Genomic DNA, 24,556 nt, shown 5'->3' with positions numbered 1-24,556 from the left:
GAGTCCCATAAAAATGTTCGAACTAAACAAACAACTATTGCCATATTGGATTTTCTGCCAAAAACTTCTCTTACTATTGACACTGAGTCAAGAATTAAGGAAAAGCTGATTCTTAGCGGCAATAATTTCTGTTCCAAGTCTTGAATCCATAATACATAAAAAGTCTGATGCGAATGGAAACACGTGAGTGATAACTGACGAACTACCGATAATTCTTTCCTCCCCTACGACTGCTTATCCTGCTGATCAAGGGAAGGAGCCAGTCCGAATCAACTTACGAGAACCTGAACATGCCTTGCTTATTAATATGCACAATGGTCTCCAAGGCCCTGATAAACGGCTTATCGCTATCGCAAAATCAAATGCCATGCAGGACCTCGCTTTTGAATCAAGTAACATCACGGCAGAGGCATCAGGCGTATGCATGCCTGACGATACCCTAAAAGTGGATATTCATCGCAATTCGAAACTATTTGCGAAATAGTATGGCGTCTTCAAGCACTCAGCGATCATCAGCAACGCCATTGACGCTTGCGAACTCAGTGTGCTTCATGTGCAATGCCTATAACAAATACATCAATAACAGGCGACTCTCATTCCGAGGCAGGCACCAGCCAGCATACGTCCGCAACTGAGAATTCAGGCCCTAATGCTAAACCAGCCTCTCATCAGCTGCTGCTATGCAGATTTATAACAATGTCCTTGCTGCATCGTCAACAGCCTTGTTACCATTTCTGAAGATGTACGAATCACTTCTTGATGCCGTAAAAGACCAGACCTCGCTAATCTCTAACCTGAAACAAAAAATGGGTAACTTCGAAACTAGGAACCTTTTCTTGCAGGGTCAACTTCTACGTGAAGCAGACCAAACCATTTGTTGGCAAGAAAGGCTGAGTGATCTTGCAGCGCGACACCATTGGCAGAATGACACCCTGACAGAAGGCCAGCTTGGGGCTGTCAAATGGATGTGTCATTCATCTGCTGAGACGCTTCAAAAGGCTACAATTATAACGACTCCTGTCCCACTATCCGTGGAGGCCAAACAAACAAAGAATTCAAATAAGCAACAACACGTCTTTGGCCAAATCACCAAGAATGTGCAGTCAAGAGTCATGTTAAGTATTGGAACCCAAACAACTTTTTTAGAAGCTGTGGCCAAGGGAAGACTCCCAAAAGCTGTCGGAAATCAAGTCAATATTCCAAAACGTTCTGAGTCCTCCCAAAACACAGTGGACAGTACTTAATTGAACGCGAATATTCTGACATGCGAATTTACCAACCAACCTAGCAAGGCCTCACAACAGAAGCTGTGCAAAAACACGCTCAACCATCCAGACACCCAACAGGCGTCTTTTGGGATCTTTGAAGGCCCTGCGAAATCAATTGTATCACTCACACCGCTTGTCCATAAGCCAACCGTTCAAAAAAATAACTCTTCAGAAGCAATCATTATTTAAAGGATCTCTGGCTTCAAAAAGAGCAGATAGACCAACAAATCAAAGACAGTTCATTAGAAACATGGGCCCACTAACCAAAAATGGCTGCTCAGTAAGAATGGAATGTCAACCTCCAGGCTCCTGTCGTGATCGTGCCTGAGGTCCCTACGTCGCATGAATGACGTCTTCAACCTGTACCTTCAAGCAAACGACACAGAATTGACTCTGACAGATCCATAGAAGGGTCAATTGGATCTGTCACTGACCTTTGCAATTTATCTACTTACTCTGATGATCAATCTGAGCTTTCCATGAGTCGTGAACAGGCGACCAATCGTGTGGCAAAAGAAATCCAACCACAACTAAAAAACATCAAACAGGCTGTACAAGGTAACAAGCAAGAGGCAAGTCTGAAAGTCTCGTTGACAGATAAAGCGTCAGTGACCTCAAAATTGAACCCAAAACAAACCAGCGTTCAGAAAAACAATTCAGCGCACTACATTTCATGGGTTCACCAATCTGAAAGGACTGGTTCAACAAGTAGTAAACTGCGGCTACAGAACTTGCAGTCAGAGGCTGAGGACATAAATCTCAACCGACGAAACGTGTTAAAACTGTTAAATTACATCTCTTCCCTTACTTCGGACGCCATCAAGATAGTAGAATACGCAACGGAGAAATGTTGCGATCAAGTACTACTTCACATTGAATCTGCTTCCGTCCGAAAAACCATTCTGAAGGCCGTGGATGAACTACTTGTATTTGGATTCGTCCTAACTCTCGAACCATCTAATACTTGCTCAGTTATGAACAACACGAGACTGAGTCCTGCGTCTAATGACAATCACTTTGATGGACGCTGTGAGGTACCCAAATCCATGAAACTTTCGGCCAATTTTGGGCAATCGAATACAATTTCCCAAAGGAGTACTTCCCACACTAATGACATCTGGAAGAATAAAACAAACTCCAAGTAGCCATGACAAGTCACATGCGATCAAACATATGAATTCCTGTCGTGGAACACAAGGGGATTCAGCCATCTCTTTAACAGGTTTGATGTTCCATTGGAAAATGTGTTCGCTATATGTCTCCAGGAAACCTGGTTAAGCGAGGCTCCTACAAGAGACGGCTTTGTCATCGTAATGAATCCAGCTATTAAAAGCGAACAAGGGAGACCGTCATCTGGTCTGTTGACCTTCGTAAAAATCAATCCCTGATGGTCAATTGTGAATTCTCACTGTCCAAATCCCTTTGACCAGACGGTCTTGATGCGGACTGGCGATGATAACATATCTACAAGGAAACATCTGCTAATTCTAAATGGATACTGGAACCCGGAAAAAATCAGCACTAAGGCTTTCTTAAATTCAGTTACATGAGGTCATAACATCGTATTTGAACATCTCTATCATATGTTTTGGTGACTTAAATTGCTCCTGTTTCAAAATCGACCACAAATCGCAGCACTTTCTTCCTTTACCGATTGATGAGATAAATGTTAGAGGCCAGATGTGGAGTTTGGCATTGCAAAACAGAAACTGTTGAATGGTTAATGGTAACGTGAAAGGTGACCAACCACCGTGTGCAACGTGGTCGAACCAAAAATCAAGTTCCATTATTGACCATTTCTGGGTATCCCAAACCTTTTTTGCCCAAGAATTGAAGCTTGAAGTTCGTGAGATGTTGGACAGCGATCATGACCTTTTGTGCTTCTCCTGTATGTTGGAATGGTCACAATGTGCAAAACAGTACGCTCTCCCGTTATAGTGAATGCTGGGGGAAACAGTCTTCGGATGAATGACTCTCAAATCCATTAGTTGAGTCTGCAATTATTCAACCAGAAGGAAGGATTGTCGGTTGAGTATGCACCACTTCTGGTCAAGTTTATCATTGTCAAATCTGCAGAAAGAGTGATGGGAATCTCCCATAAGCATCTCTCATCTTCACTACAAACAACAGCAAAAAGGAAGATGCGTTGTGATATAAGAGCTATGAAAAAGTCATCCTTCACAAGACTTTGTGACAACAATCTTGAAAGTGCAATCCGAGCATGACGCCAAACTTACCGGAATTGGCTAAAATCTGCAAAAATGATCATCGAACAAGATAAAGCAGAACAAATGATGAAACGGTTGCTCTCAAAGAATTCACGCGAAATTTGGGCGATTTTGAACACAGGAAATTTGCGTCACTTACCCTCTGTGTTAAATGTAATCGATTTATCCAGATGGGAGACTCATTTTGTGAACACTCAACACTCGAGTCTCATCTGATAACGTGACCCCATGGGATTTGGAAAAACTGCGAGACAACATCAGAATTGCAATACTCGCTCTGAAGAACTCGCACGCTGCTGGCCCGGACACGATATCTAACACGATGCTAAAACAAAACGAAATGCAATGGTCTGCTTTCATAGAAGCCTTGTTCTGCTCACTATCCTCAAGGACCATTCCTGAATCTTGGCGCAAAGCCATCATCGTACCTATATACAAGAAAGGCAATCGGGCAGATCCTGACAATTATCGCCCTGCTAGATACGATAGGCAAGTTATTTGCTTCTTTCTTACGACAACGACTTGTACAGTGGTCCTTGCGAGAAGGAATCTATGATGTTCGTCAAACCGGCTTCACCAAAGGAGTTGGAGTCGAGGTTAACTTACTGATCTTAACTATATTGAAATCAGAAACTCTAAAGGCAAAAAGGAGACTACATCTGGCATTCATTGATCTGCGAGGAGCGTTTGACAGTGTCAATCGTGTTAAGCTCTGGCAGAAAATGTCAAATTGGAATTGCCCTCAAAATTTGCTACAACCAATTAAGATGTTGGATTCTAATACTTCCATTCAGATTCGCTTAAACAACCAAGAAGACCTATTGAGGAAAATCTTTACCGATAAGGGGGTGAAACGGGGATGTCCCCTGGCAGCCGAACTTTTCAAATTGTTTATTTCCGACCTTCCAAAACACCTGCAATCTGTCAGATGCTTCTCGCCAAAGATGAACAACACCGAAATTCTCTGCATAGCTTATGCTGATGATCTCGTCCTAATAGATCTTACACAGATTGGTCTTCAACGCCCATTAACAAGTCTGCATGAGTATCTTAATAGGAATGATCTCGAATTAAATACAAGTAAAACAAAGATCGTGACCAGTGGGGCCGGTGGTACCAGAAAATACAAGTCCTTTTCCTGGAAAATCAATGGAATCTCTTTTGAGTTCGGTAAATTCCATTCGATATCTTAGAATAACCTTCAACACTTCTATCAATGAACATCATTGGAAGTTCGACCTCACAAATCGTATGATTCAATTCAGCATTCAAGCTTCAAAAATAAATAAGCAATATGGAAAATTTTCACTTGAACCGGTACTAATTTTCTATACTCCAAAGGTCGTACCCGCTAATACATTTGGATCTGAATCAGGCTGAAACATTGACGCCTTGTTTTGGCAGAAGCTTGAAGGCTTATTTTGGCGTCAGGTACTGCAGTTACCCTCTTACATCTCCGTCATACCAACTTTTTGAACATCATCCAGGCTGTGGGCGACTGGGCCTTCTCGAAGGCTGGCAGCAGTTACTGGAAGCCACTCTAAATAGTGCTGACTTGAATATAGTTGACCTGCTCAGTCAACCTCAGTGTGTAAAAAAGAAATTTGACCAATGGTGTTGGATCCAGAACTATGATCTGCTGAAAACGAAGCCTACATTCTTGAGATCGGGAATTGGCGAACATAAACTCAATGCTCAATGTCGCTACTTGGTAACTTGCCCCTCGCAAACATCATCGTGACCAATTTCTGAGGCTGCGTTTGAATGCATTGAACACCAGGGAAATGCAATTCCTACGACATATTAACGAAGCAAACGGCAATCTTTGCCGATTCTGCAACCTTCAAATTGAATCCATCGAACATCTAATGACTGGATGCCCTGCGCTAACTTCATGACGACTACGCCACTTAGGAGATTTTACTCCTGTTGAATCAGACAATCAAAACTGGTGGTCTTATGCGGTTGCCGGACACAACATTAAGTTGACCTGTGCAATCGTGAACTTTTTAGATTCTCTACATTTAACTGAGAAAGGATGTTTGCAAGGAATCCTTAAATTAACATCAATGCGATGATATGATAAAATGTTATATGCAGGACAGTCGATGTCTCATAAATTGTAATGGGTAACAAGACATTCATGATGATGTGTTGTAACAAAAGCTTGGCGACTTGTTGGTTTGCTAACAGGTTCGCTGTACTGAAGTTTCAATTAAAACATTAAAAAAAAGTGAAATTGACTTTACTAGTCTTTTCCAAATTCATAGACCCAGCACACACCATCTTACAATGGAGTGCTGGAGGGGTTACATAGTATCCCCTGTGTCTAAACACTCATGTAGCAGTCAAATGCTACTTATTCCTATTGAAAATGCGGGTGGCAGTGGTTTTACAACAAACTACCATGATTTTTCCCGATAGCGATCACTGGTAGTTAAAAATCATGGGAGCCATGTTTCTAAAGATGGCGCCTTAATCCCCTTTGTTTAAACTGGTCCCGGTCGTCTTTTTTTGCCATTTCTTTTTGGAAAGGTCCTTCTAGTGTTAGTCTATGCGCACCAAACCAGGCTTGTTCCCTTTGTTCGTGGGCGTTTAGCGGGCTTCAGGACTGATGACCGCCTCTGGTGTCTTGAGTGTCTGGGATGGGGAGGAAGTGAGGGAGGTGCCCGAAACTCTGTGCTCGGTCTCCTAGGAGACCCAAATGCACTCTGGCGTGATTGGCTGTCTGACTGTCCGGCAAGGACAGCAACCCTGCTGGGTGAGTGGTAGCTAGGCTGGAATGAAAGGAGAAAACTGTTTAAAAGGTGAGTCTCCAGGACTGGAAGGCAGAGTCGACCACTGGAACGAAAGAACCGAAGACGAGCTGGAAGAGGACAGCTGCTGCAACCACTGGACTGTTGGTTTGCCCGGTGAAGTCCTGCTGCAGATCCAAAATTTTCCAAACTCATTCGACGGAGAAGCTCATTCAAGGACGGCTTGTTCCTTTGTGTTGGTGCGACCAATCAACTCATAAGATACCAGGATACCATTCTCCAGGCTGGTTAGGTTTAACCAGGGAGATGGACACCAGTTTGTGTTCTTGAATCTACAGCTACTGGAACTGAAGTGACTTCATTTTGTTTGCTTTCTTCAACAAACCTGTACAGTGCAGGAGTCCCCCGACGTCCTTCCTCTTGTCCCCACGACTGAGGCTCAGGAACAGCGAGATCTGCAGGAACTGCCACGAACCCCGACTTCAGCAACATTTTTCTTCACAAAAAGGTACTGTGCCAACCCGATTGAGAGAATGCCACTCTCGCGGAGGAAGTTTGTGAATCTTTCCCAACTTCTAGGGCTAATCAGCTTGTGACCCCAAAAATGATTCTTTTTTTGCCTAAACTTCTTCAGAGAACTTTTGCAAAGACTTTACTGTTTGATACCAGAACTCCTCTTTCCTATCCAGAACACTAGCCCATTGACTTTGACCTGGCCTACTGACTTGAATTTAACTATTCTGGTGAACTCAAACTATTTGCACTGCCTAGAAAATATATATAATGTATTCTACTTACTTTTGTCCTTTTTGCTCACCGCTAAGTAACTGAACTGCCATTTGGCCCCTTTTTCAAGGGAGCTCAAACTACCTGAAAAACGTTTTGTTTTGAAGTGCATTGGTCTATAATAAGTTGTCTTCTTCTAATTAAATGTTTTATAAATGATTGTGTAAATAAATTAACAATTGTTTAACCATGAAACCTTGAGTAGAAGTGTCTACTTGAACCACTGTGATTGAAAGTCCTTTGTGTAACTACTTGTACTGCTCACATTCACTCTTGAGATGAGCCTGGCTGCTCAGCTCGCTACCAACAAACAGTGTGGTACAGACTTATACCAAAGGTTGGTCTTGCTTACACCTGTAGTCCTAATTGTGTGTGGTGGTCCCAGAGGGTACTGCATGCAATTCTGCCTAACAACGAGGTAGAAATACTATGAGATGAATGGGGATGCAGAAGATACTCAAACATCAATAATCGAAACGACTCATGAAGTTGGCAAAAGTTGACTGTTTTAATGTCAATTGTAGAAAACGGGGAGATCAACGGACATCTCACAGCATAGTCTCAACGATTCTCATAAAAAACATCATACTTATAGTAAAAACTTGTCATTGATGACGTTGACCTATGTATTTGCTAACGTCATCCTACGTGGCAAACTACAAAAACCTATTGAAGAGAGTGATTGGTTCTAAGGGAACATCTAAGTATACATTCCATGCTAGTCTAAGAACGTGATAGGCTCCTTAACAGGTGGGACAACTAAGCCCTCCCCTCAAACAGGTGACTATGAACGTCACTAATTACACAACGTCCCATTGGTTACACAAACTATAGGGCCCTTAATTACGTGGCCCCCTACAATTGGTTGCCACTCTTGCACCCGTCAGTACTTTTCCACATACGTTAGCAGCATGCACGCTGGACTTCCAGGTGCTAGTGAGCTGGTCATAACCATAGCTTCCCACCAATTAGCCTCTCATTACCTCAGTGGTCTGCTGTTAATTTAGGCTTTGAACTTGTCCTTGGAAATGTTCGTTGCTCTGGAGAATACAGGGGAGTATAGGCATGCTCTGCCTCTCTATGTAGGTGTGGTTCGTCATGTTTGTCCAACTTCATCCCTCCACGTGACTGAAGACCACACATTTGAGCTCTGGTGCATTTAAAATACAATTTTTTAATATACCTTTGACGTCTTCCTTGTTTTCGTCCTTGTCTTCTGAACAGGAGTTTCATTCTTTCAGACGATTGTAACAAATTTCTACTCATCCTAGTCCTGAGCCGCCTTGGCTTCTTGGTGCTCATCCAACCTCGCCTTTCTGAGATTCACTTCTGTAATTTTATTGCTTTTCAACTGCAACACACTAGGAAAAAGGTCTTCCTTTTCTGGTGCCGCCCTGATATAACACGTAGAAGAAACATCCATTCTTTACTCACTCCTATATATGTTTCCATTGGCGCATGCCGCAATCTATTCACTATAAAGCTAGCCTCAAGAATCTTTTTGCTCAATGTACAACTGCTTCTCCCCATGTGCCCTCTCCCTGTAACTAAGCTCCCCTCAAGTAAGTGCCTCAATGCCCAAGGGCTGCTGTGCTCTATACAAATGTAATAAATACATTTGTCTGCTTGTGTTTCTTTGTATCTGTACACGTGTAAAATGAATTGATATCTTTGTTTCTGTAGCATACGTTTCCTCATCTTGAGCCCAAAATGTCACTTATCTTTGATACTTTCTTGATGCCTTATAGAATATATACATTATCTTGTCTCTGCATCTCTTCTATGTACGTCAATCTGGCTTTGTGTGACGTCACTGATCTGCTCTTTCATTCATTGGTCCTGTTTCTTCTGGGATTTCATTCAAATAGCCATCATACTGTCTCGTAGGCAGGTATGGCTTTCTCAATGGAAATCTTGCCTCCAGGATTTTCACTGGTACTGCATGTGTTTCACACTCTGGCTCCCAACATATAGGCAATATGGGCGATGGTTGAGGTGGGGGTACTTGGTTCCTTCTCTACACCACCACAATGTTTTACTTCAGGAAACAGGGGGGCACCAGATCCCTAGCGCTCTCCAAAGAGGCGAAGGGCGTATGGCACTGGGCGTAGCCCAGGGGATGTTCCTTATTCTGTTTCATCTGGCAGGAGCATAGAACACCGTTGCAGACTCTCTCAGCAGGGCGCTGCGCTCTTGCTACGAGTGGGAACTACCGCAGGACCTAGTGGAGAACCTTTTCCTCAGATGGGGCAATACCCAGATCGACTTGTTTGCGACGGAGACAAACGCCAAGTGCTGTAGGTTTGCCAGCAGTTTTCCCCAGCAGGGGAGCATGGGGGGGGCATTCTCATTCCCCTGCGAAGGCCTCTTTCTGTATGCATTTCTGATCAGTCAACTCAGACGTTGCCAGATGATCCTCGCTGCACCGGCTTGGCCGAGGCAGAACTGGTAACCCGGACCTTCTCCGCATGTCAGCGTCCCCACCAGTCAAGCTGCAAGTGGTTGCGGATCTTCTCACCAGGGAAGGAGGCGCCATTCTTCACCACGATCCAGGGTCTCTGAACCTGAAGGCCTGGCTCCTGCAGTGCTAGAATTCGGTGGCTACGAACTCCTGGTGGACTGCAAGGAAGTTCTCGCCAAAGCTAGAGCATTGTCTACGTTGAAATGCTACAGACCCAAGTGGAAGAGATTTGCTATTTGGTGCTGTCCTCAGAAGATTGACCCTTTGAGGGCCACATCCCCTCAGGTGCTTCCATATTTGCTGTCGTTGGCCAAATCGGGGCTGGCTCATGCCTCCAAGGTTAATCTTACGGCTATGTCCTGCTACACCAGATCCCTAGGACGACCCTCCTTTTGGTCGAACCAGTTGGTCAAGGAATTTGTCAAGAGACTATTCAGCTCGTTCCCGCCGGTGAAGGCTCCGGCCCCGATGTGGGAGCTCAATGTGGTGCTTACTAGGCTCATGGGGCCACCATTCGAACCTATGCATTCTGCACTGTTCAAGTTTTTGTCGTGGAAAACAGCCTTTCTCGTGGCCATCACCTCTGCACGACGGGTGGGGGAGATCCAGGCCCTCTCCTGTAAGCCACCTTACTTGACTTTCCACAAGACGAGGGTGGTGCTGCGGACGCACTCCTCCTTCATGCCCAAGGTGCCATTGGACTTCCATCTAAACAAGCCCTTGGTGTTGCCTGTGTTTTTTCTGACGCCTTTGTCGCCGGCTGAAAGGACTTTGCACTCGCTGGATGTGGCTAGAGCGCTGAAGTTTTATGTGGCCTGCACGAAGAATTTCCGCAAAACTTCTCAGCTCTTTGTGAACTTTGGTCCTGTTAACCATGGGAAGGCCTTGTCCAAGGCCTCCATTTCCAGGTGGCTCTCCGCCTGTATCACCCACTCTCACCGTTTGGCAAACCGATCGCTGCCTGCCCATCCGAGCGCCCATTCCACCAGGGCGATCGGTGCTACAACAGCGTTCCTGTCTGGTGTGCCCCTGCTGGACATCTGCAGGGCTGTTGCATGGAGATCGACTCAAATCTTCACAAAGTTCTACTGTGTCGACAGGGATTCCAGGGAGACGTCCAGAGTCGGCCATGCATTGCTGCGCAACCTGTTCCTGTGAGCCTGGTGAGGAGGTAAGAGATGCTTATGTTGAGCCCTGCCACCTCCTGTGGTTGTGCATGTGTGTACTGCTATGTATTCTTCATTCATGAGCATGTGAATCCATGCCAGACCCCATGCTGGGGAAGGAACAAGTTACTTACCTGTAACTGTTGTTCTCCAGCATTGGTCTGGCATGGATTCACAGGTGAACCCTCCCGCCTACCCCTCTTAGGCTCTTCTCTTGGTCCTACTGCCGCTTGACGTGCTACCAAATCTGAAGATGGCTGCCAGAGAGGGGTTTAGGTAGCGGGCAGTCATTTGCTGGGGGCAGTATGCTCAGTGATTAGTTGTTAGGAGAAAGACGGTTCAGAAATTAAACTGATTTTTTTCTTTACCGAGGATTCCCAGCCTGACGACGGGGAATATTCATGAGCATGTGAATCCATGCCAGACCCATACTGGAGAACAACAGTTACAGGTAAGTACCTTGTTCCATCAGAAGACATGCATTATTTATGTAATAGCATCTCTGATGATAATATCTGCTTAGATTCAAATGCGCCCACCCTTCCTCCCTGCTCGGAGTAGAAGGAACATAGGACATCTAACTACTTTCTATCTGTACTCACTCATGTTAGTCATAAGGCTCCCTCGCGGCAGAAAATACACAACCAGATGGACCTCGACACGTGAGGGATTTTGGGTACACTGCACGTCATGGATAGTGTTACAAGCATGCCCATGTCGACGTCTGCTTTCGATCCTCGAAAGACAAGATGCAGATTACCACTAGATGTCAGATTATATGTACAGCATGTGAATCTAATCAGATACAATAATCAGAAATGCTATTATGGTAAGTAATGCATGTAATATATATTTCTGAGTCTTATGGATCTGCTTAGAACACATGCTATGCATAGGCCGACATCTAGTGGTAGCCGCAGAGTATTACATTTTTTGTTTTCGAAACTCCGAAAAGGGACGTCGACAGGGCGTGCCAGTAATATTATCCTAGTGTGACGTCCACTGTGCCCATGGTCCTTCACGCATCGGGGTCCCTCCAGATTGTTTTTTCCCACCATCAAAGTCGGACACTAGTTGCAGAGTTACTTCTTCTTGCTAACACCATTACTTATACAATGTTTAAAGTTAGACTTTCTTTCTGTCCATTTGACAAACCTATACCGCAAGATCTCCGGCGGCGGCTTTCGAGGACAAGACTATTTGTCGGCGACTACGACTGCCGTCTCGACAAACTTTGCTGCAGCCTCCCTAGACCCCAACGGGCCTCAGCCCTGTACAGTAGGGATTGTGGGGAGCGGTCGTAATTCATCTCCCTTAGATAATGCCTATTCCCCTATACTTCCTTTTATTCCACCAGGCTGCCATCTTTCCATAGTATGGAAAATACACCATTTAAATTCTGTCCTTCCTAGAACAGTAAGTTTCCTCGGAAGGATTCCCACAGAGTGGGCAACCTTTGCTTCCCTAGGGATCATTCTAAAACGGTGCCAGTCCTGCAGGCTGTTTCGGCCAAACATTTTAAAGGACCGTAAGACTGAATGCTGGGCCCGCCATGCAGGCGAAGTCTGACCATGGATGTCGAGGGAGCCTCCGGCAATGGCAGCATCCTAAGTGATACTGAGGGCGATTGGGACCCAATGGATTCCCACATACGATCCCCCGACTCAAACAGGCCGGCCGGCAGTTATGCTACGGAGACACCCATCGGCGCAGGCACTCTCACTGCACGCCACACTAAACACATCCCCCATGGCAAACAGTCGACTGCGTCATCGACCGATAAGCCACACGTGGTGTTGAAGGGAAGCTCTGAAAAATGTTTGTCCTCTGGGTCATCGCGTTTTCCACATGACAGGCCCTGAAACAGAAAGCTAAGTCTGTTTCTGACATCAGAAGCAAACCAGGAAAGTCACGAGCTTCCGGCAAACCTGCGTTGACGGCCCCTGCTAAAAATAAAAAAATTAGGGAACTCATTCAGAAACACGTTTCAGACGCTCTCCTCAAAGCAAAGACGTTGACGCCACTTTACTCAAAATCACAGGTTTCAAAGGATAAGAAATACTCTGCCCCTAGGGACACCCTCTCAGGTGCAGTGAACCACAAACAGCCCAATGCTCCAGAGCCTTTGCCGGCACCTGCTCCCACTGTGTTACCAAGCTCCTCCCAATGGATCCCTGAACAGTTTGATAAGAGCTATGAGTAGAATGTCTATTTTTGTTTATTTTAATTCATTTTTGGGGCTCAACACCCAGATCAACTTACCAACCTCCAGGGGCCTCATCAAGGAGAAGCAGCCAACAAGCAGCCAGATGCCAAAAGAGCCCGCCTGGACCTAACACAACGTGGTACATCTACCTATCAAGATGTGTCTGATTACCTATACTATTATGACACTGTTACGCTCACCTGGTTCCCACGGGGGCGTCGACCGGAACTGGGCCGCTGTTGTTTCCACCAGCGTGACGTGTAGCGCCGAGATGACTGACTGGACTGGCCCACTCAGCCTAGTTCGTCTGGCTCGCAGGAATATTCTTCTGCAAAGGAGAAGGGGAATTAACCACCCGTGGAATTGAGTGTCAACCCACCTTCCCCACTCCCGTTGTCTTCCCACAGATCACTCTTGATGTCCCCTCCTTAGTCTCACCTGATGGTTTGGAAGGATGAGCTCTCCATCCTGCGTCGACCGCAGGGGCGCGTTGATGGCCAGTTACTTCACTGGCGTAAAGGAATTGGTGAGTTCCAGTATTGACTCTAAAGTCCAATTATTCATAAGAGTTCAAATGTCTGATGTTCACTCTGTCTGATTCCTTGCAGGTTGCCGGTTAATCCACTCGAAGATTTCCAAATGGCAATTGGTAAGATTCAGGTAAGTCTATTGTGGTTTTCCCCTTAGTGGCCGGGGTACGGCGATGAAGCAGAGTTGACTGCGCTGACCCGAGATGAGGTGAGACCCCCGTGGTAAATCAGGTAAGTTTTGTGGGGGGTAACTTGTATTGTCTTTGCCTTCTCCCCTTGCTCACCTTGCTGTCTTTGTCTCCTTAGGTGTCGGAGGGCGGCCGCGAGATGGAGAGAGCGTGATGGAATGCTGAAGTACCGCCAAGCAGGTGAGTTCAGCGCGGCGCCGTAGGAATGCGAAGCGATGCTTCAAAGACTTCTGTCTTTCAGCTCCGTGGCGAGATGGATCAGGATTCAGGTAAGGATTAAAGTTAAAACTCCTGTTCTAACCTTTATCCTTCTTTTCTTCTTGTTTCAGGAGTCCCAGGACTGAAGCGGGCGTGGCTGAAGACTGGAGCTGCTGAAACACGGTGAGCGTTACACTGCAGCAAGCAGAATAACGCGAAGCACGTGTGGCTGTCCGGGCGTGGTTTAAATAGCCTTGGAAGAAGTTCCAGGTAAGTATTCTTCCACAGCCCCACCCAAGTAACAAAATAGTCCCTTCAGTAAAATAGTCCCTCCTAAGCCTCATTTGGCTTGAGTCTTCATGCAGCATGGTCTGTCTCAGGTGAGTATGCAGCATGGTCTGCTTCAGGTAAGTTATCAATAATGAGCCTGGCGCCCATGGCGCCAGGACTGACTTTATCTTTATGAGCCTGGCGCTATAGGCGCCAGGACTGCACCCAAACAGCCCCTAACTGGGGCTTTTGGGCATGCTCCAAGTGGCATGATGCCTGTTTCCGGGGCTGCTGGGCCTGGTCTGGTCTTCCGGGGGCAGGCATCATGACAGACACAGGGTTCCCAAGACCCTAGTTCTTTAGCAGACCAAGGGGACATAGAGGATACAGATCAATACTATTACGACGATGATGTATGCATAATCCAATCCCCAGAGCACATTGACCAAGCAGTGGCTGATTACCTGGTGGACAACCAGCTGTAGTATAATTTTGTTTTAAAAGCTGCAGAACACTTTAAAATCTATAGCAAGGAGGCACAAGTCGATAAAGACTTCATTGAGGACATCCTCTGGGATAAGAGATCTGCAGCACAGCTCCTTCGACTGCTCCAATCTGCCCAAAGGCGCATTCAGCCTTCTCTACTTACCCCCAATCTGACAAGGGCTGTCAACCCTCGCATTGAGAAAGTGTTTAGACCAGCCCCATCAGACCCTTTGTACATCCGGGGACTGTTAAGACCCGACTCTTCAGTAGTGACCACCACAAGGAAGAGAGTAGGCACACATTTAACCTCTGCCGAAGCCCCTCCGGATAAGGAGAGCAAAAAGATTGACACCCTATGCAGGAAAGTAGCTTCCTCGGCTACCTACCAATTATTGAGGATAGCCAACAACACTAAGCTTCTGGTGAGTTATAATTGCCACAAGTGGGACGAGATCTCACAACAGATAGACCTGACACCAGAGCCCCTGAAGACCGAGCTTTTACAAACCATAGCTGAAGGCAAACGGGTGGCAAGCTGCATCCTAAAAAACAATCTGGATTATGGCTGAGGGTACCCTCATCAAGCGCTATTCATGGCTACGTCAATCAGGTTTCAAGCTGGAAACCCAAGCCACCCTTTTGAATATGCCTATTGAACCTAATGGCTTATTTGGTAAAGCGGTCTAGGATGCACTGAAGAGTGCTAAGGAGGAATATGACACCCTCAAATCCCTGGGACAACTCACAATCCAACTCTTTGTGCAGAGAGGCGGTTTTAATACATGCCATTTTAGAGGACAAAACTCCCAGCGATACGTCCACTACAACCAAGGCGGGCAGAATTCATCCTGGGGTTCCTCGCAGGGGCAGTCCTCCCAACATTTTCAAAGGGGCCACTGAAGGTCCAGAAGTAGAGGAACATCCTCCTTCAGAGGACGTTCCACCCCACCAAAGCAATCACCACCCGCTACAGGTGCCCTCCCATGGCTCTCCAGCAGGAGGTTGCATTTCTCTTTTTACCCACGCATGGGAGGGGATCATCTCAGACAAGTGGGTACTTTCTTGTTCCAAGCAAAACCAAACGTTCTTAGGAGCCATCACAGCGATGGAAGAGGGGCTAGTCTTCCCCTCAAACGAAAGAGTACAAAACATACTGCTGCAAATACCTCAGTATCTAGCCGGTCGCCAAATAACCATACGCAAAGCAATGCGCTTGCTCAGGATGATGGCTTCATGCATTTAACTGATGCTCCACGCACGGTCGCGCCTGTGCCCCAATGCAAGAGTGGTTAGCAAAACGATGGTCTCAGGCAAGCGGTCAGTGGGATGATCTAGTGGTTGTTTCGCTAAGCCTAGTTTAAGCACTACGCTGGTGGACAAAGGAAAATCTGCTAAAGGGAAAACCATTTCACAACCCTGCAGTGCAAGCGATTGTTAGAACAGGCACATTACTCTCTGAATGGGGAGCCAATTACCTTCACCACACAGCGCATGGCCTGTGGACACAGATCAGTCCAGAATCACACAAACGTTTTGAAGCTGCTAGCAGTGCTCAAGGCCCTACAAACCTTTCAAGTGCATCTAACAGGTCAAACAGTACAATTTCTCACATACATAAAGAAGCAGGGAGGCACACTCTCCAAGTCTGTCCAGGCTAGCCCAAAACAATTGGAAGTGTGCACTCAAGCAGAACATGTTACTAGTGTCTCAAAACGTTCCAGGGGAACTCGGTTCTCTAGCAGACTTACTAAGCCGAGATCCCCTACCCGAAGAGCACGAGTGGCAGCTCAGCAGAGAAATTTCAAACACCTTTTCCCTCTGGCACTATCCTCCTTTGGACTTGTCCCCCATAAGCCTAAACACACAATGGCCAGACTTCGCATCCAGGTTTCTCCAACCCAGATCCAAGGGGAATGCACTGTGGATGAGCTGGTCAGGGAAATCTGCTTACGCTTTTCCCCTTAACACCGCTCTTGAGCAGGATAGTGCACAGGACGCACCAGGAACAAGTAACTTGAATCCTTGTGGCTCCTGTGTGTGCGAGACAAACTTGGTTTCCGCATGTGTGCCAACTGGCGATGTGTGATCCAATCAAGCTCCCGTGCCCCGTCTACATGCTCACCCAACACAGGGGAACAACATTTCACCCACATCCTCAATCTATGAACTTGGCTCCTGAACAGTTTGTTCATTTAAAACTACCTCAGAGGTGTATGGAAATCCTCAGAGGCATGTAAACCTAACACCAGACACTGTTAACCAATGGAAAAGATTTTTAATATGGTGCCAGTCAAAAGATGTAAACCCTATCGAATGTACCCCATCACACAGTCTTCATTACATGCTCCACTTAATAGACTCTGGCCTAGTATTCAACTCCATCAAAGTTCACCTAGCGGCTCTATCCGTGTACACCACTTCACAAAACAAGGTAGCCTGATGGAAAGTCCCTGCTAAGGCGTTAATGGAGGGAGTAAAAAGGCTTTACCCCCCCCCCATTTCTAACCCACCTCCAGGGTGGGATCTCAATGTTATATTTGCAAAGCTCATAGGTCCTCCCTTTGAGCGTATGCACAAATCCAGCCTTTAACACCTAACATAGAAGACAGGTTTTCTGGTGGCCATCACCTTCATAAGTGCAGGACCCTTTCTTTGTTACCCACAAAGACATATTGGTACTAGGAACACACCCAAGGTTTTCACCTAAGTTCATATTCGAGTTCCATGTTAACCAGTCCATTGAACTACCTGCTTTCTTTCAAAACCTTTCGAACTCAGCTGAGAAAAACCTACATACACTAGATGTAAGGAGAGCGGTTCTTTACTACGTAAACAAAACAAAATTGCTAAGAAAAACAGGGCAAATGTTTGTCTCCATAGAATCTGGCAGGGAAGGTGATCACGTTTCAAAAAATGCCATCTCCAGATGGTTAGTGAAATGCATACAGCTCTGCTACTCCCAATCAAACAAGGCTCTGCCTTTCACTCCAAGAGCTCACTCTACCAGAGGTACAGGAGCTACTTTGGCCTTTATTGCAAACGTCCCGGTGGATGCCATTTGCAAAGCAGCTACATGGAGTTCCATACATACTTTTACTCAGCATAACTGCGTTTACACACTTTCTAATGCAGATTCACAGGTGGGACAAGCAGTGCTAAAACATCTATTTGCCACTGTACCTTCTCACAACCCACCACATTTCCAGACATTGCTCGCTAATCTATGCATTGCATGTGATCTAAGCAGATACACAAGCGTATCCAGATCACCAGAAATATCTGAGGCTTGTATCTGCTTAGATTCACATGCGCCCAACCTTCATCCCCTGTGGAATAGAAGGTGCATAGATGTTTTCTGGCATTATCTACTCTAATCTGCTTTATTACATCTGTACTCGCACTACACTTCATGCTACCTCATGTCAGAAATCTGTGGGACCTTGATGCGTAAAGGACCATGGGTACAGTGGATGTCACACTAGGGATAGTATTACTGGCACGCCCCGTCAACGACCCTTTTCGAGTTTCAAAAACAAAAAATGTACCACTAGATGTCGGCCTATGCATAGCATGTGTATCTAAACAGATATGATTTCCTAATAAGTTAACCTAATGGTGATTGTATATATTTGTATACAAATTATAAGACTATTATAAGCGTATTATATGAGTACTGTATGATGGTCCAAAATAAATACCTGTATTTTTGTGACTGACAGTCTAAATTGAATTTTATTTTTGTGTGGTTTTCTGTGTGGACTCGTTCAGGGCCCCTGATCCAACTTACACTCCTGAGACTAAATCATGACTGGGCTCCATTGCTACCTTGATTGGGTTTTGGCCAAACTCTGAGCTTCCTGTTTACCATAATTGAGGTGGCCTCCTAAAATCTGTCCACCAGGCCAGATTCTAAAAAGAATAATAAGGGTTCCTGGCTCTGCGGACTAAGAACTATATAATCAAAGGATCAGGGTGACTAAGAACCACACACATTCATCAAGATGCCCAGACTAAAAGAGGATATTGGGATACTGTTTACACTATCAATTGAGTACTGTTTTTTCTGTAACACACGTTATTAGTTCAGCATACCCTTTCTTTCCATAAGGGGCAATACATGGTTTTTCTTTATTTTAAATTTAGCTAATTGAACTGGATCACAAAAAAAGTTGATGCCTCACGTACAAAGTCTGTTTTATTAATGTGTGTCCTATCCTACAAATGTAATTGTCAAGATCATTTTTATGTATTAATAAATATTGGGGCAAAACACAGGTGTTTGCCGACAATCTCACCAAGAGCAATATCTTCTTTTGGTCTCCGATTCTAGAAATCCATCTTAAAATGATGCACCTCCTTTGAAGCAAATTCTGTTAAAAAAAATAAAGCATGCAAGACCACACCAACATGTCTGAATTTGCATTATATAGGAACTATCTTAACTATCCTAACCAAAAATGAAGTATTACAATTAGGACAACATACTCCTCCATTATGTCCTCCACCCTCCCTTTTATTTATTTCACAGCGAACTAGTGCACAAACATCCACCATTTCCCCAACGCGTGGCTCCCTTCAACTAACCACCCGCTCACACTGCTGATTTTCATCCCAGATATGCCCTTTGATGCAGACACCTCATGGAAAATGCTAGTAAATCAAGTAATGAAAAAGCAAAACACACAGGCACCTCATGCCAGAGGCACAGTTCAGCACTTGCAACATCACATCCTGATTTTCCAATTCTGCAGTAATAGTTTCAGTAGTTACTTACTTGACCAATACCCCCTCTGCGCCCTCCCACCCCTCCCTATGCCATCATCGCGTGCATTATCTTGAAACACCTGCACAGGTTTTTGAGACTTTTTTTGTCAGTATATTGTGCATTTCTTGTCCATAGGGGTTTTGCTTATATGGCTGCACGGTTTTCATGCACCATCTTAGTTTCTTTTTCTACCTAGCCATGGTTGGGATAATTTCCCTACTTCAACTAAACCTTCAAGGGTGGAGGGGGTGTGTATGTGTGTCCAATCTTATAAATCGCAATTTCTTGTCCTCAAATACATTTTGTTTCCTCCTTCCTTTGATAATGTGTTTTCAATCTGTCTTTTTGTTTTGTGTTATTAGAGAGTTCAAAGCTAGAGAATGGTGGGGTTTTCATTTAATTTTTTTGTTCTCTTAGTTCCTCCGCAATATTTCCAGCATTTGGATCACACAGGCAAGCGTGTCGATTACTATGAGAGACCTGAACTCTCAGCAGGATCTTACGAATTCTTGGCAACTGTTGATTACTGTAAGGTATGATCATTGTTTTATGATATGTATTTTATCCTTGAATTCTGCACTATTAAGTGGTGATCTAGGCAATTCATTTGTTCTTTAACAGCAAAGATAAATGGAGGTATTAACCAATCATGCTCATAGGGGTTCTTGTGATTCTCCTATGCTGGTACCAACAACAGTGTTTAATGGCCTTGCCATTTGGGATTTAAATTTTCTGGTTCGGAAGCATCGGGATACATAATTCAGAGGTGTTATTGCAGCTGTAACCCTTGTTATCCTGCAATGTTTTCTTTAGTATGTCTGTGTTGGCAGGTGGCCCTACAAGTGAGGATTTCCACTTTTTGAAGCTTGCCTTTATTTTTAGAGGCAACCAGTATTTTTCCTGACTTTTTTTGTGTAAATGAGGTTATTTTTAAGCTCCCCTTTACCAGTGTAGCTCTTTATGTGCTGCCCTGGTAGTCCCTGTTAAGGAGATTGTTAGGGAGAATTCTCAGAAATGTGCTAATTCCTCCCTACATTAGAGACCCCCAGCACCTTTGCTGGATTTGAGGACTTTTAATGTTTAACCTGGAGAGAGCGAGACCCTTTTTCCCACTCTCTCATGTATTTTTCTGTGATCTGGACTCTGTTTCTTTTGGTTGTGGAGTATGACAAACTCCATAGGCATCATCTTTTTACACTGCGGCACACAGCACCTTCAGTGCAGTGGCACAGGGAAGTCTTTCATATTTCCCAAAGGTTTAAATTCCTTATCTTGGATAAACTACAGTTTCCAAGAGCAGTGAAGTGAAATTGACTTAACTTACATTTGTAACTTTCTGGACCCAGCACACGCTATCTTACAATAGGGTGCTGGAGGGGTTACCTAGTATCCCCTTTGTCTAGCTTCTCATGTAACATTTTAATGTTACCCTTTCCTCGAAGAATGGCTGTTGGCAGTGGTTTACTTTTTACTACCATTATGGGATTTTACCGCAGACTGCGTTCACAGCCACGGTAAAGCACCCATGGGTGCCATTTTTGTCAAAATGGCCAGGTCTTCTTTTTTCTCCATTTCTTTGTGGAAAGGTCCTTCTTGAGATTTACTCTGCGCACCAAACCAGGTTTGGTCCCTTTGTTCGTTTTGCCTTTGGCAGGATTCATGAGTAAAGCCTGCCTCTGGCTCCAGGGTGTCTAGGGTAGGCAGGAAGTGAGAGAGGTGCCCGAAACTCCCTGTGCTTAGTCTTCTAGGATACCTAAATGCACTCTTTGATGATTGGCTGGCTGACTGTCCTGCAAGGACAGCCACCCTGCTGTGTGATTGACAGCTAGGCTCGAATGAATAGGAGAGAACTGAATAAAAGGCAAAGCTTTTGGCTTGGAAGGCAGAGGCGACCAATGGACAAAAGAACCGAAGAAGAACTTGAAGAGGACGCCTGCTGCAACTCCTGGACCATTGGGTTGCCCGGTGAAGCCCTGCTGCAGTGCCGAAACAATAAGTTCGCAAATACAGAGAAGCCCCTGCAAGGACGACTTCTCCCCTTGAGTTGGTGAGATCAACCAACTCCAAAGTAAGCCATCTGGACATCCATCTCGGAGCTGGTTGAATTTCCACAGAGTTGCTGCTGGAAAACTTAGAGCCAGGGAGATGAACACCAGTTTGTGCATTGTTTTTAAGTTGGCCAAGAGCTCCGGGAAGATCCTCCGGACTCCCAGGAAGCAGTACTCACCGAGCCTGAGCCCCCTCAACAGAGTGCGGGACCCCAAAAGCAAGGAAAGTCCATCTCGACAGCCAGGAACCACAGTGTTGCTATATGCGGTAGGCGCAAGCAGCTGAAACAATGAACAGCCACTGAAAGTGAAGTTTGCGGTTACAAGTTTTGATCGTCCCAGTACCGTGCAGGAGTCCCCCGACGTCCTCCCTCTTGTGTCCACGACTGAGGCCCAGGAACAGAGATCTGCAGAGCTGCACAGGAACAAGTCATCTCCTGCATCTTTTCTTCATTTTAAAGGTACTGTACAAAGTCTAAGAACTTCTTGCTGTAGAGTTGCTTGCATCCTCTACCACCCACAAGTCTAACCGCTTGTGGCCCTACATTGATTCATCTTTTTCTTCAGACTTATGAAACATTGTGCAAAGACTTTTCTACTTACCTTCAAAGAAGTGCTTCAGCCTATCTAGACTCTTGCCTATTGACTTTGGCTTAGCCTGTTTTAACTGAATGACTCTGATTGAGGGATGTGAAAGTATTTGCCTGCTTAAGAAATATTTGTGGTAACTTGTTTGCTTTAATAATCTTTTCCTTTTTACTTGCTCTTACCTAATTCTGAATGCCAACAGTAATACATTAAAGTCAACAGCACCCTAACAATTGAAGTCACCTGTGGGTGTAGGTCCCTGCTGTATGCCATCCCAAATGGGTATTTACTTATTCTGAACTAAGAGATTGTGTAATTTTGGATTATATTTGTGTGGTGTTTTACAGTGCTCCCTTCTGAAGAAGGCTTATATTAATAGACTGGTAAATAAATGAATAATTGTTTTATCAAGAAACCCTGTGTGCAAGTGTTTGCTTGGATACTTGTCACTGCAAGCCTCTGTGTAACTCCCCTACAGCTCACATTGACCCCTCTTGAGATGAGCCTGGCTACTTGTCCACACTACCAACCTGTGTATTGTCTATACCAAAGGTTGGGTTGCTACTGCCAGGAGGTCAGGGTTGTTGTAGTGCACCATATGGGTACTGCATACAATCTTGCCTAACATGTGGATGGCTCCAAATACAGGTCTTCTTGAGTCTAGTGGGTCTCACCAGGATCTGGGTCAGGGTCATCATTTTCAGAGTCCCCAGGTCGATTGGAAGGGCGGGCTACAGCAGGCTCATGTTACACAGCAGGTTCTCTGGTCGCAAGAAATCGTCTCCGCCGTTTTTCCTTCATCCTATTCAGTTTCAGTTCCAATGGTCGACTTGTCTTCAGTTTCCAGGTTCACAGTATTTATCCAGAATTACAACACAACTTCTGCATTCTCTCCCTGCATTTTACAAGAAGGGACGGTCTGGTTGTCCAATCAGGACAGCCAGCCCCGCACTGGGATTTGTCCCCATTCAGGCGAGGAGGAAGACAAAGGGCTGCGGCGTTTTGGACTCCTCCCTCGCTTCCTGTCTTCACAGACAGACTGGAGCCTGAGAGGGGAATCCAGGAGACTACTGCCGAAGATAAAAATCATGCAAAGGAATTTTCCACCCTGGGTTTCGGGAGAAGGAAGAAGAAAGGACAAATGCTAAAATGGTGAAAAAAAGAACACAGGCTCATTTTGGTGAAATGAGCACCCTTTGGTGCCTTTACTGCAGCTGTGAACACAGCCCGCAGTAAAGGTGCACCAAATTAATACACAATTTCACTTCCACCAGCCATTGAAGGTAAGCGTGTCCCTGTAACAGAATTGTTACAGTTTTAATGTGAAAGGGGCTATATTGTATTTCCTTAGCACTCCACATAAAGTGGGGTGTGCTGCCTTCACAGAATAAAATGTAAAAGGGATCCAAAGATCCTTTCTGTCCTTGGGAACTGTAGTTCTCTCAAGTTTAGCAAAATAAATTTAAAAGGGGAGCCCCTTGGGCAAGCCAGCAACAGGCACTTATTGGCAATAAGTTGTTAAAGAGGATACATTTAAAAGGACACTATGGAGAGTTAAAAAAATTACACCCATAAGAAGAGTAAAAGATTCTGTGGGTGTGGAAAAAGGTTTCCACTCAGAGGTGTTAAGGAAACATATCCCACTAGTAAAGCAAAAAAGTTCTGGGGTTGACCCAGGTCAGGAAGATTTACCAGTTCTGTGAAAATCTTACCCAACGGTGTGCGTACAATCAAAAGGGAGGAAAATTGTTGCAGTCATGTTGTATAGCGCCCATTGAATTAAATTTGCTTCATGATTTCCAAGGAGTGCTCAGTTTTAGGTATGGGCAGGAATATAGTAGTCCCCATTAAGGAGCATTAGACTTCAGTACAAGTCACTGTGGTGTACAATGTGTACTTCATCTCCTTATCTATAAATGGATTTTCATTTGCTCTCAAGCAAATATTTTGCTGATGGCATCCAGAGAATTCATCCCCTCTTCCCATGGGGGAGCCATCCCCTTTGGGACTGGGGAGGTGGGCCTGAATAGCATACACATCCTCAGGGACAGGTTAAGTGGAATCCCAATGGGGATCCCAATGGGGGTAAGCACCCTGTGCCCCACTTTGAGAACAGTCCCTTCCCGCTGTCATCCTCCCCTATCCTAGGAAGCCAATGTCTTCATTGGTTATTTATGGCGCTTCACTAAATCACTTTAAGAATGTTCGCCTGGCTTGGTTCCTGACCTGGTGCTGTTGCCATCGCAAAACCAATGGATTACTTTATCTCTTTTCAGAGACTGATGTAAAAGCTGCAAAACACTGACACGAAGAAGGAAAGAACAAGCTGACCTGCTGCTTACCAGCCTGCGGAACCAATACGTAGAGAAGGGCCCGCCCGCCTTCAAAGCTGAGTCCAGAAGATATCCGCACAGATGCTCAGCCCTGCCATATCTAGAAGTGATGCAAACGCAGGAGAGGTGGTTGACCGCACCCGCAGATGCATGCGCATAGAACCGAAGCATGCGCAAGGATGTGGAGGACAAGAAACCGTGCTGCCGCCTCCCCCGAGGAACGTCCCCAACGTGAGACAGGTAGGTGGTTCGCTCAAGGAGTCAGCAGGACAGAAGGCT

The 24,556-nt window shown here is 45.3% G+C and overlaps 1 protein-coding gene across 3 annotated transcripts in view; it reads left to right on the top strand.

Moving 5' to 3' along the window:
• The window catches only part of SEC24C (SEC24 homolog C, COPII coat complex component), a 1,750,167-nt gene that overhangs the window by 808,600 nt on the left and 917,011 nt on the right, over positions 1 to 24,556 (top strand). For all 3 annotated transcript variants that reach the window (XM_069610689.1, XM_069610688.1, XM_069610687.1), the window contains one exon: positions 19,726 to 19,841. In XM_069610689.1, the coding sequence (XP_069466790.1) occupies positions 19,726 to 19,841 (116 nt within the window). The remainder of the gene's footprint in view (positions 1 to 19,725; positions 19,842 to 24,556) is intronic.

Source organism: Ambystoma mexicanum, chromosome 8, assembly GCF_040938575.1.
Source record: "Ambystoma mexicanum isolate Mex_15411 chromosome 8, UKY_AmexF1_1, whole genome shotgun sequence".
In the NCBI taxonomy this organism is placed as follows: Eukaryota; Metazoa; Chordata; class Amphibia; order Caudata; family Ambystomatidae; genus Ambystoma; species Ambystoma mexicanum.
This window is presented reverse-complemented; position numbering and strand designations above follow the sequence as displayed.